Below are 11092 nucleotides of genomic sequence, written 5' to 3'. Positions count from 1 at the left end.
GGACCGGAGCAGCGTCTCGGGCGGTTCTTGCGCCGCCTTGGCAGCGTCTACTGAGGCCAAGTTGGGCTGGGGAAAGCGAGCGGTCCGGGTCCCAAGTGCGGCCCTCGCCGGGCTGTGGGGGCTCCCGTTCCCCAGGACGTCTCTGTCTAACAGGAGGGTGCACAGGAGTTTGATTTCTTTGCGCCCTGTGGCATCCAGGAAATTACCTTCCCAAACGACCCCTTGTAGTGCGCCGCCTTGGCAGCGTCTACTGAGGCCAAGTTGGGCTGGGGAAAGCGAGCGGTCCGGGTCCCAAGTGCGGCCCTCGCCGGGCTGTGGGGGCTCCCGTTCCCCAGGACGTCTCTGTCTAACAGGAGGGTGCACAGGAGTTTGATTTCTTTGCGCCCTGTGGCATCCAGGAAATTACCTTCCCAAACGACCCCTTGTAGGAGTCCAGTTTAAAAGGGCAACTCTGGCAGTGTGGCAAGGACCCCTTAGGGTGAGACGCTTGGCCCTGTGCCCAGCCCCAGCTGTCCCATGTGGCACACAGATGCTTGCTGCCCCACAGCCTTGCTGATGCCATTCAAGGGACTGGCCCCGGCCGGCTCTGCGGCAGTGCTCGGATTCTGTCAGCGGGAGGTTCAATCCTCCCCCAGCTGCACTCGGACCAGGCTCCTCCACCATCTCCCAGCACCTCTTTCAATGGTTCCTGGACCATATCAGGGAGCAAGGTCTCTCCTCTGCTCCTTCCCGGTGGCTCCAGGCAAAATGGCTCTCGCTTTACAGCTCCTCTTTCTTCTGTTCCCCTCCTGCTAGCCCTTAAAGCTGTCTGGGACTGTAGTTCAACCCAGCTCTCTGGGTCTGGTTTTCCTGGGCTTGAAGTAGAAAGCATCCCTCTCTGCTTAGCCTCTGGCAACCTAGGGGTGGCAGTTGCATTTAGTTAGTCTGTAGAGGTGGATCTGTACCCTGCCTTCAGAATAACACATCAAACTTGCTCTCAATTTTCTGTTTGCCAGACAAATCCTCCATAGCTTAGGCTAGTGGTGCACAATGAAAGGCCCTGCAGGCCAGCTGAGTGATGCGGGATAGTTTCACAGGCCCAGTCTGGCAGGTGATGGATCAGGCCCTGGTTCTATGTGCCATATCACAGGCTTGGCCCTGGCCCTAAGCCAGATTGGGCCCACTTCTGTGGCTTCTGCATGTGCCCCAACCACTTCTCCACACCTGTTGGAGCCCTGCCCCAGCCCTGGTTCCCTGCGTGCAGAACTGTGTCATCTGGCCTGCGGTGCTTGGAAATTTGATGTTGGGGCGGGGGTGGCAGCATTGATTGCAGCAGTGATTGGTTTTTGAGAACTGGTAAAGTGGTTACCTCAGCTTTGGAGTCTAGAAGTAGAAGTTTGGAGAAAAAAATAAACAACTTATTTAAAAGAAGAAATAGCTAATTTTGCCAGTGAAAGTATACCAGGCAACTGCAGCGATAATTGTTTGTGCCTTGGGGTGAAAATCTTGTGCGTGTATTATGTATTTATTTGGATTTATGTTCATTTCCCTGCTATCTGCTACTTCTGTGTTTTGTTCTAGGTGGTAAAGCCACATACACCTTTAATTAAATTTCCAGACAGACAAAGTACCCCCAAACTTAAAAGTAAGTCTCGCATTTGTAAATGCAAATTGTAATACTTATATCCGTGCTTTAATGTTTACATAAAGACAGTGACACTTTCCCTTTATTTAGCTAATAATAATAATGTAGTTCAGTTATTTCTGAGCATTGATTCTTGTAGTTGCTTGACATTCTAATATTTTACTCTTAAGAAAACTGACCAGATATTATTCATAAAACTAAGGTTAGCGTATTCTGTCCATGATCCAGGCAGAGTCTTGAGGATTTTTATCTTTATCCTCCTCTTCCATTTTTGTATCATGAGGTCCCCTTGCATAAACACTAGTGCTAATTTAAAAGAAGCTTTAATTGATCTCTTGTTGCCACATCATACACAAGTTGCAACTTTCTTTTGATTGTAAGTATAAACTTTTCACCTTGATCTTTTCCTTTGTCACCTGAAGCAGGTTACTGCACTCTGCTCTGTCCGTTTTCAGTCTATTCATCCTGAAAAGATGTAGACCAGGGATCGACTAGGTTTTGCAGCTGGGGGCATAATGGATTTGGTTGCTGACCCCTGATACAGACTATAGTAACCTATTTTTCACCAGATCATAGAATCATAGAAGTAGGGTCGGAAGGGACCTTGTAGATCTTCAAGTCTGACCCCCTGCCTGGGCAGAAGAGAAACTGGGCTCAAGTGACCCCAGCCAGGTAGGCATCGAGCCACTTCTTAAAGACCCTCAGAGTAGGAGCCAGCACCGCTTCCCTTGGAAGTTGGTTCCAGAGCCTAGCCACCCTAACTGTGAAGTAGTTCCTACAGATGTTAAATCTGAACCTACTCTCCAACAACTTGTGGCCGTTATTCTTGTTATCCCGGGGGGCGCTGGGGGAAACAAGGTCTCCCCCAAACCCTTCTGGTCCCCCGTAGTGAGTTTATAGACAGTCACAAGGTCCCCCCTCAGCCTTCTCTTGTGAAGGCTGAACAGGTTCAGGTCCCAGAGCCTTTCATTGTAGGGTCTGCCCTGCTGTCCCCGGATCATGCGGGTGGCCCTCCTCTGGACCCTCTCAATGTTGTCCACATCCCTCTTGAAGTGGGGTGCCCAGAACTGGACACAGTACTCCAGCTGTGGCCTGACCAGTGTTGCGTAGAGGGGGAGGATCACCTCCTTGGCCCTACTCGAGATGCACCTGTGGATGCACGATAGGGTCCGGTTAGCCCTGCTGACTGTGACCTCGCATTGTCGGCCCATGTTCATCTTGGAGTCAGTGATGACTCCAAGATCCCTTTCTGCCTCCGTGCTCTCAAGAAGGGAGTTTCCCATCTTATAAGTGTGTTGCCGGTTACTACTGCCCAAGTGTGGCACCCTGCACTTGTCTGTATTGAAATGCATCCTGTTTTTGTCAGCCCACCCTTGCACCCTATCCAGGTCTTTCTGCAGTCTTTCCCTCCCTACTAGCGTGCCCACCTCACCCCAGATTTTGGTATCATCAGCGAATTTGAACAGGTTGCTTTTCACCCCGTCGTCCAAATCGCTGATAAAGATCATAGCTTTAGTGCACCGTGTTTTCTGTCATCTGCTAAATGATAGCTTCCAAAGGAAGTTTACAGACAAAAACCCATCCCTTATACCTTGGAACTTCTCTGCTTAAGAAACTGTTTTTCTCCTTTGTCATATGACTGTGTTGAGGCTAGCAGCAGCACTGGATCCCGTCAGCTTAAAAGAAAGGGGGCAGTTGGCAGGGCATTTCCTTTAAGGCCCTTCGCTTTGGAATTCACTTTCACCCACTGGTCCAAAGTGGTCTCAAGTTATTGATTTCCACAGCATACTGCAAAACTTCACTGTCTTCTCATGCATTTGAAAGAAAAGAGAGAATTGTAGTTGGGCTGGTCAGAGGGAGGGTGTATTATGTGGGCTATTATTGAAGTTTGGTCTTAGTTGGTTAGTTTCTGCTGCAGGAGATAAGAGGCTGCTGGTTCTAACAGATTCCTGCTCTTCAGATGGTAAAGACCATTTGATAAAACATCACCTTATGCAGATCAGCAAACCCTAAATGAAGAAATCATTACTTCATCTTTAAAACCAAGGAGCAGCTACCATAGGAGAACCCAAGAGATGAGTTGAGTTTCTTTCTCTCAGACAGTAAGGGTATGAATTATGGGGGAGCTTGGAGACAAGAGCCCCACCTGTAAGATTTGAAAATCATAAGGTCGGGGGGCGGTGTTCCAATCAAATTGTTCCTTCCAATGAACTGCTTTCATTTTTTTTTGCAGCCCCTCCCCCCAAGTCAATGTGTAATTTGAAACCTGCAGACAGTGGTTCTTAACTGGAGTGCCAGGAGACCCCAAGGTGTGCTGTGGTGTGGTGCTGGTATGACAGCAGCCAGATGGAACTGACCTGAAAGCCTTGAGTGCAGCTAGATTGGGAGGGACTGTAGCATGAGAGATTGTTCCTGCCTGATAAAGCAGGTGGGAACCGCTGGTTCTGTCACAGCCCTACCTGGTCTAACACTCCATGACATTGCCTGGAAATAGAGGTATGTAGGGTAGGTGTAACTGTCCTGCATACCTCTGTTTCCAGTGTGTGTGTGTGCCAGGGGGCAGCACTGGACTAGAGAAGTGTGCAGCAAGAGCAGGTGTTCCTGCCTGCTTTAGTGGTTCTCAACGTGGGTGCTGCTGAATTGGGGAAAAAAAAAAGTATGGACAAGTTTCCTAAATCTGAAATGTATAAGAACTGCAGTTCTAAAAGCACAAATGCTTCTCTGCTCAGTAATACGTTGCACCAATTTGATGTTTAAACCCTGACTTTTCAGAAGACTGCTAAACAACAGCTTCCTCTGTCTGCTTCTTATAAGTTAGTCTGTCACTCATTCTGGTACAGTTTCTCCACTGACAGCTAATGTACAGGCCCCTTCAGTCATGATTTCACTCTCAGGCTGCAGTCTCACCTCTTCAGTTGTTTGACTCCCTCCTTATTTCAGCTCCATGTAACTGCCTTGGGTGGGCGACATCAGTGTTGTATGCTTTGACTTACTCAGGTTGCTAAATCTTTTTGCTGATTATTCTGTAGTTATTTCAGACAGTTTTCCTATCCTTGATATTAATGCTTTGATTGCTGATCGTTTCTCAGCTGGGCTGTTGCAGTGTCTTTGTCTCTTGGGCATTTCATTCTGTTTGGTCAATTAACAGTTTATCCAGAGGATTAGATACGTTATAAACAAACAAATTGCCACTAGAATTATTCCTCACTTGCTGTTTTAACTGTATAACCACCAAACCATTGCCTTCCAGTGATGATTTGCATCACATTGAAAATCTTCCACACTTATTGCTTTATAGTTCTTTTGACATTTAGTCTCCTACTGTTGCCATTCATGAAACAAGTCCTGCTTATTCATTAGGAATTGTAGGATGTGTCAGGTAGGTTTCCACAAGGGTCAGTCCTGGGTCTAGTGCAATTTACATGTGTATATTTTTAATGATATGGAGGCCAGAATAGAAAGCTGATCAAATTTGTAGATGTTGTAACTGGGAAGGACTACAAACACAGTGAAAGATAGGAGTAGATTTCAAAAGGATCTTGAGTGATTGGAGAGCCTGGATAGGTGCAACGGAATGAAGTTCAATGCAGACAAATGCAAGGTTATTCACCTAGGGAAGAATAACCAAATGCACAAATACAGAATGGGAGATAACCAGCTGGGTAGTAGCTTTCCTGAGAAATACCTGTGAGTTCTGGTGAATAACAGACTCAGTAAAACTCAGCATTATGACACAGCAAGAAAACTCACAAAAAGTAATTTTGATTTGTATTGACCCAAGTATCAGGTGCAAGGCAGAGAAAGTGATAGTACTGCTTTGGGCATTGGTTAAGCCTCAACTAGAGTATTGTGTGCAGTTTTGGCTTCTTTATGTTAAAAAAGGATGCCAAATAATTAAGAAGTAGGAGAACAACTGCTTTCCCTTGCTGCAGATAACATAATGTGGTGCAAGGGTTTTAAAATGCAGCAAAACAGGTTTAGTTTAGACATCAGGAAAAACTCCCTTGCTGTTGGAATAGTAAGTCAATGGAATAGATTGCCCAGGGAAGTTGTAGCATCTCCTTTTATTGTAGGTTTTCCAAGAGAAGGCTGGAATAAGCATTGGACAAGGATAGTTAAAAAAAATAGTACATCATGCATTCATACAGGAAGTTGAACCAGGTAGCTCTTGAGGTCCCTTTCAGCCCCATGATTCTACGATCTAGCCTTGAAGCTGCTTCTGTCCCCTCCTACAATTATTCCACACCCCTTCCATCTGTCTTCTGTCTCTGGAACACTTTTCTTATCTTCTACAGTTCAAAGATTTCTGTCCCTCAGAGCTCATTTACTTTAGTCAGCATTAAGTTGCTGAGCTCCTCCTCGCTGTGGCCTGCACTCTCTATATTAGCTACAAACTGTGTGTGAAATTAATTAAAGACCCAAATATTAGAAAATGGATAAATATTAGTTGTATCTTATGATATTTCACAGCGTATCCTTCTACAAGCTCCTTATCCCTTTCTTCACCCAGTCCTATTTCCTCTAACATAGACTGTAAATTACCTCAGGGAGTCATTGATACTTGCATGCAAAAATGGTCACATGTGTGGAATCATTATTATATTGGAGTTGCTAAATGCTCTTGATGTAAAAGCACTGCAACCCGGTGAAACTGTGTTAGCCTAGCTTCTGTTGCAACACCATTTAAATTGTGCTTTCTTTTAGTTGCTTTGATGTTCTCATTGATGTATTAATCCTTCCCATTAAAAATACGTCACTGTGCCAAAAAAAAAAATCTCAATTTGGGTAAGTATCTTTATAGTGAAGATAAGAGCTAAGCTGACATAACCAATAAGCGCTTTTACTGGCTGCAGTGTTAAATAATTATATACTTAGGTCTATTTAAGGTGTCCACTTTTTCTATGTATATAAACAGTTTTAAAGTCTTTATTTCAGTACAGGAATCTCTACAAGCAAGAGTGCCACCACTCCATGGTTCAGCAATACCGCTGTCTGTAGGAAGCAAACAACCAGTTCTTGAAAATATTTCACCTATTAGTAGAGTACAAGGCGTGCCAGACACTTCAGAATTAGTAAGAACATTACCTCAGAAGTACAGGAGGAAAACAATGTCAGACGAAGAGATGGAATTCATCCAAGTAAGTTTGATATTTGTTATTATTTATTTGGTTTGTGCAATATTTTTCAAGATGATGGGTAGCCATGATTTGAGAATAACATGATGAATTCCTTTGCTTTTTCACTTTTGTTAATTTTTCAGTTAGCTTTGCAAGTTCAGCATGCAATAGATGCAAGCTCTAGGGTCCTCATAACCAGGGATCCTGGTTTTCTCTGATTAAAAACTGCAAATTCTCTGGTTAAAAACCCAAAATCCATGATAAAAATTAAAGGCCCCCTACAGCCCTTCCCAGCGCTGCTGGTGCTCCCCCCGCCTCAACAACCCTCCTGATGCCCCTCGCAACAGTTCCCCAGACCCACAGACATGCAGACACAGACACTGACACCCACCCCAGCAGGTAAGTGTGTGGGCGGTCAGGGCAGGGGAAAGGGAGGGTGCTGGGGGAGTAGATCAAGAAGGGGGGGGGGAGTGTGCCCTTGTGCCCACTCTCAGGTGCAGGGCTGGGGGGTGAGGACAGGGGTGCCACTCTGGGTGACACACATGCCAGCTGGCCTGACAGGAGGTTTGCACATGAAGGCTGCCACCGCAACTCTGCCACTGCACCCTGTGCTACCATCCCATGGCCACCTAAATGGCTTTGTGGGCATGTGGCACAGGGCCAGCAGCAGCAGTGCAGTGGCAACCACCGTGTGCAGGCCACATATGTGCCACCTGTCCGGGGGTGTGAAACGGGGAGGCGGCTTGCATTCAGCGGCATGCCCCGCAACCAGCTGCACGGCTCTGCGGTGGCATCTGCATCGGGGGGGGGCGCTTTACGAGCAAGCACTGCCACCACAGAGCCATGCTCTTCGTCCCTAGATCCCACAGGTAAATGGGGCTTGGGGGCTTTGAGGCAGGGCTGCGGAAGATGGCTTGGGGGCTGAGGGAGTGGGGGGTGCTGCCGGTCCCAGGCAGCACATCGCAGCTGGGAGCAGGGCCAGGGGGTGAGGGCAGGGCTGCCCCTCTGTGGGGGGGCTTTGCAGGCAAGTGATGCGGGGCGCAGTCTGGTGGTGCTTGCCATGTGCAGGCTGCACACATGCCCCTGGCTGGCTGCCCAGGGGAGGGGAAGATGGAGGCTGGCATGAGGCTGGAGCACAGCTCCGTGGCCAACGCTGCAGCCACGATGAAGGCTGGGGACTTGGGCTTGGGCCCAAGCCCAAGCCCATGTGGCACTGGCACCTCCAGGTAAGTGGCATGCCCATGTGGCACTGCCACTTACCTGGAGGTCTATTATGGTGGTAACGGCCGCTGCCTCCAAAACCTCCCGCTGCCGCCGCAGAGCTCTGCCCAGAGCTGTGCAGCCGACCACCCAGCAGCAGCAGCAGTGTGGTGGTGGCCAGGCAGCCCACAGCCATCCCCACCCCCACGCCGCAGCCTCCGGCTGCACAGCTCCGAGCACAGCTCCACGGCGACAGCCAGAGGATTTGGAGGCAGAGGCAGTCACTGCTGGCACGGGCGGCTCCTGTCGCTTGCCTGTGGGGCTGCCTGTGCCAGCGATGACTGCTGCTGTCTACAAAACCTCCCGCTGCTGCCGCAGAGCCATGCTTGGAGCTATGCAGCCAGAGGCAGCGGCGCAGGGTGGTGGTGGGGATGGCTGCTTGCCATCCGGCCACCACCACACTGCTGCCCAGCGGCCATCCGCATGGCTCCAGGCAGAGCTCCGCAGAGGTTTTGGAGGCAGTGGCCATCACTGCCGTAATGGGCCTCCAGGTAAGCAGCAATGGCGCATGCAAGCCCAAGCCCCCGCCCCACCCCTGTCTCTTGCTGCCAGGGCTGGGGGCTTCCTGCCCTTTTGGCAATTGGCTTCTGCAGGCTGGAGCTGTGCCAGCCTGCAAGAGCTCTTTGCAAAAGCGGAGAATTTGCGGATTTCTCTGCTAAAAAGAGAAATCTGCATTTTCTCCGATAATAACAGGGAATCCGTGGTTTTCTCCCATTTTCCTGTGGAAAATGGAAAACCCGGATCCCTGCTCGTAACACACAACTTGGGTAAGTAAAGTCATCTTAACTGGTAGCTCAGTGTACATGGACACAAAGAGATTATGACTTGCCAAGTCACGACGTCCCAGACTACCTTAGTTCATGAAACCAAGTTATTCCTATGTCATTTTGAGGCAGAAAATAACTTGGCTAGGAACTACCAATGTACATGCTATTTTGTTTAGTTTTGAGCAGTGTTACCAGATTCACAGATCAGAAGCTTACCAGACAACAAAAATACTAAAAGCTAGAGGGAGACAGAAGTAACAATTGAAAGGTTTCCAAGTGTTACAGACTTCAAAACGTTTCAAAAAGTATCCTGGACACTGCATGTGATCTCTGTAGGACTCCCCAGTCAGAGCACTTCCAAATTACTGCTCTGATCAGGGAGGCTGTTCTCTCTGAGTAACCCTTGCCTGTCAGAACTGGGATGCCAGACCCTCCCCCCAATCTGGCTCCAGTAGGTGTGGGAGTGTCTAGAGTGTTGTTACCCCAAAATCTTGGATCAGAGAACCATTGTTTTGTGCATAGAATGCTTTACACAAGTATTTCCACTCCAATAACATAAGTTTATTCAGCAGCTAGCACACACATATTAAGACATGTACTAGTTACCATGCAGGCAAGTCTTGCTTCCTATCCTGTTGCTCAGACAGTCCAGGGTCTCAATGAGATGTTTAAGGGTGTAGTCCAGTAATCCAAAGACTTTTCGTTCCCAATTTTTCTTTATATCTTATGTTACTTACATATTTATTATTTCAACTTCTGCTATTAGCACTGCTATTAGCTATTTACAGACTATATAACCTATGTCTCACTATTGGATATGTTCCTAAACCTTTATGTGCTTAAACACACCCATACTTACCTTTCTTATCACACTGTATTTCTGCACATCCTCCCTATACTGTCAGTGTTTATGCGCAGATAAAATTTGTAGTTGCTTGCTCAGTTTTAACCAGGTGGCAACCTCCTGGCCAGCTTGGTTGCTATGCAGAAGTCACAGGAGTGGACACTGGCAGTTTTATGGTTTCAGTGCTGGGAGTAGATGGGGCTCCAGGAACACCTCAAGCACATTGAACCCGAACACTGGGTACTGCTGCTCCCAGTACTGGGAGAGAGGAGGCAACAGCGGCCAAGGGAATGTGAGATCTTGCCTGCTTCCAAGTGTGGTTCCAGTGGTGGCAGCAGGGGTGAGGGCTATGATCTACATAGCTGTAGTTACCTGCTCTTCCTCCCACTCCTTTATGTTTGTGCATGGAGGCAAAAAATGGAGCGCTGAGAGATGCTGGAGGACCCAGAGGTCCCCTGTCACATTTCCTAAACAGCAGTGAAGTGCTTCAAAATAGTACCTAATTCATAGTCACGTTTGGAATATTGAAGAAGGCATGTGCATTTGTATAGCTGGACCTTTTAAAGGCGTTAAAAATGTTTCAGTTCTTACTGCAGTCTGCACCGTAAAAGAATTGCATTTCTTTAGGCTTGTTAAGACAGGCATTTGCAAAGTAAAAATACCAATGAAGAAGTTATTACATTTCTTATATAGAGCTAAGAGTGATGGAACTAATTTTAAGTAGGAGGCTTCCTGATATGTCTCTACTTAAATTTCTAACAGGGAGACATAGTAAGTTGTAATAGAGCCAACATCAGTAGAACAGAGTATTAAATAGTTTGACTTTACTATTTTATACTTCTGAATTTGGACAAGTTAAATAACTGTCTTTTTTTCAAATTCTTATTCACCAGGATAGTACTACAGTGGGTTCATTTTTGCTTTTCATCAAATTATGGAGAAACCTTTTAATATGAAAACTATAGCTTTTATAAAAGTCAAGATATAGACATTTTCTGTCTTCCTTTGGCTATGATCTTACCTTTTATTTCTTTTATAATAAGTCTGAATTAAAGAAAATATCTCCCCACCCAGTAATACAACTCAGCTGTGTGTGTGTCTGCTTCTTTCCTTTACTATAAAGTTTGTAATTGTCCACTTTTTCTTTTACAGCGTGGAGGTCCAGAGTAAGCATAGACGATGTCTCTTCACCTCCATTGAAGAATGAATTATATTCACAGTAAAGGCTTTTCCTTCCGCAATTTGTTAATAGCTGTAATAAAGACCCCTTATGAAGGGTGACAAGATTGATGCTTCAGACTCTATCTGCTAATTTGTGTTTGGGCCAGTTTGTGTTAAAGACTGTGTGACTACACTTTATATACCTACACGATTCCAATGCATTTTTTCTGATGAGCCATTCTACTTTCCTGCTCAGCAATAGTTGCTTTTTTTTTTTAGTAGCTGTTCCACAGACAGCAATCCAGCTTCAGAATTTTTC

At 46.7% G+C, this 11092-nt stretch overlaps 1 protein-coding gene across 1 annotated transcript in view; it reads left to right on the top strand.

Moving 5' to 3' along the window:
- The window catches only part of MRPS36 (mitochondrial ribosomal protein S36), an 11912-nt gene extending 1003 nt beyond the window's left edge, over positions 1-10909 (top strand). Inside the window, exons 2-4 of the mRNA XM_006021441.1 lie at positions 1561-1624; positions 6560-6762; positions 10765-10909. Of these exons, the coding sequence (XP_006021503.1) occupies positions 1561-1624; positions 6560-6762; positions 10765-10782 (285 nt within the window). The 3' untranslated portion in view covers positions 10783-10909. The remainder of the gene's footprint in view (positions 1-1560; positions 1625-6559; positions 6763-10764) is intronic.
- Positions 10910-11092: the final 183 nt, after the last annotated feature.

This window comes from Alligator sinensis, unplaced genomic scaffold, assembly GCF_000455745.1.
Source record: "Alligator sinensis unplaced genomic scaffold, ASM45574v1 scaffold159_2, whole genome shotgun sequence".
Classification (NCBI taxonomy): domain Eukaryota; kingdom Metazoa; phylum Chordata; order Crocodylia; family Alligatoridae; genus Alligator; species Alligator sinensis.
This window is presented reverse-complemented; position numbering and strand designations above follow the sequence as displayed.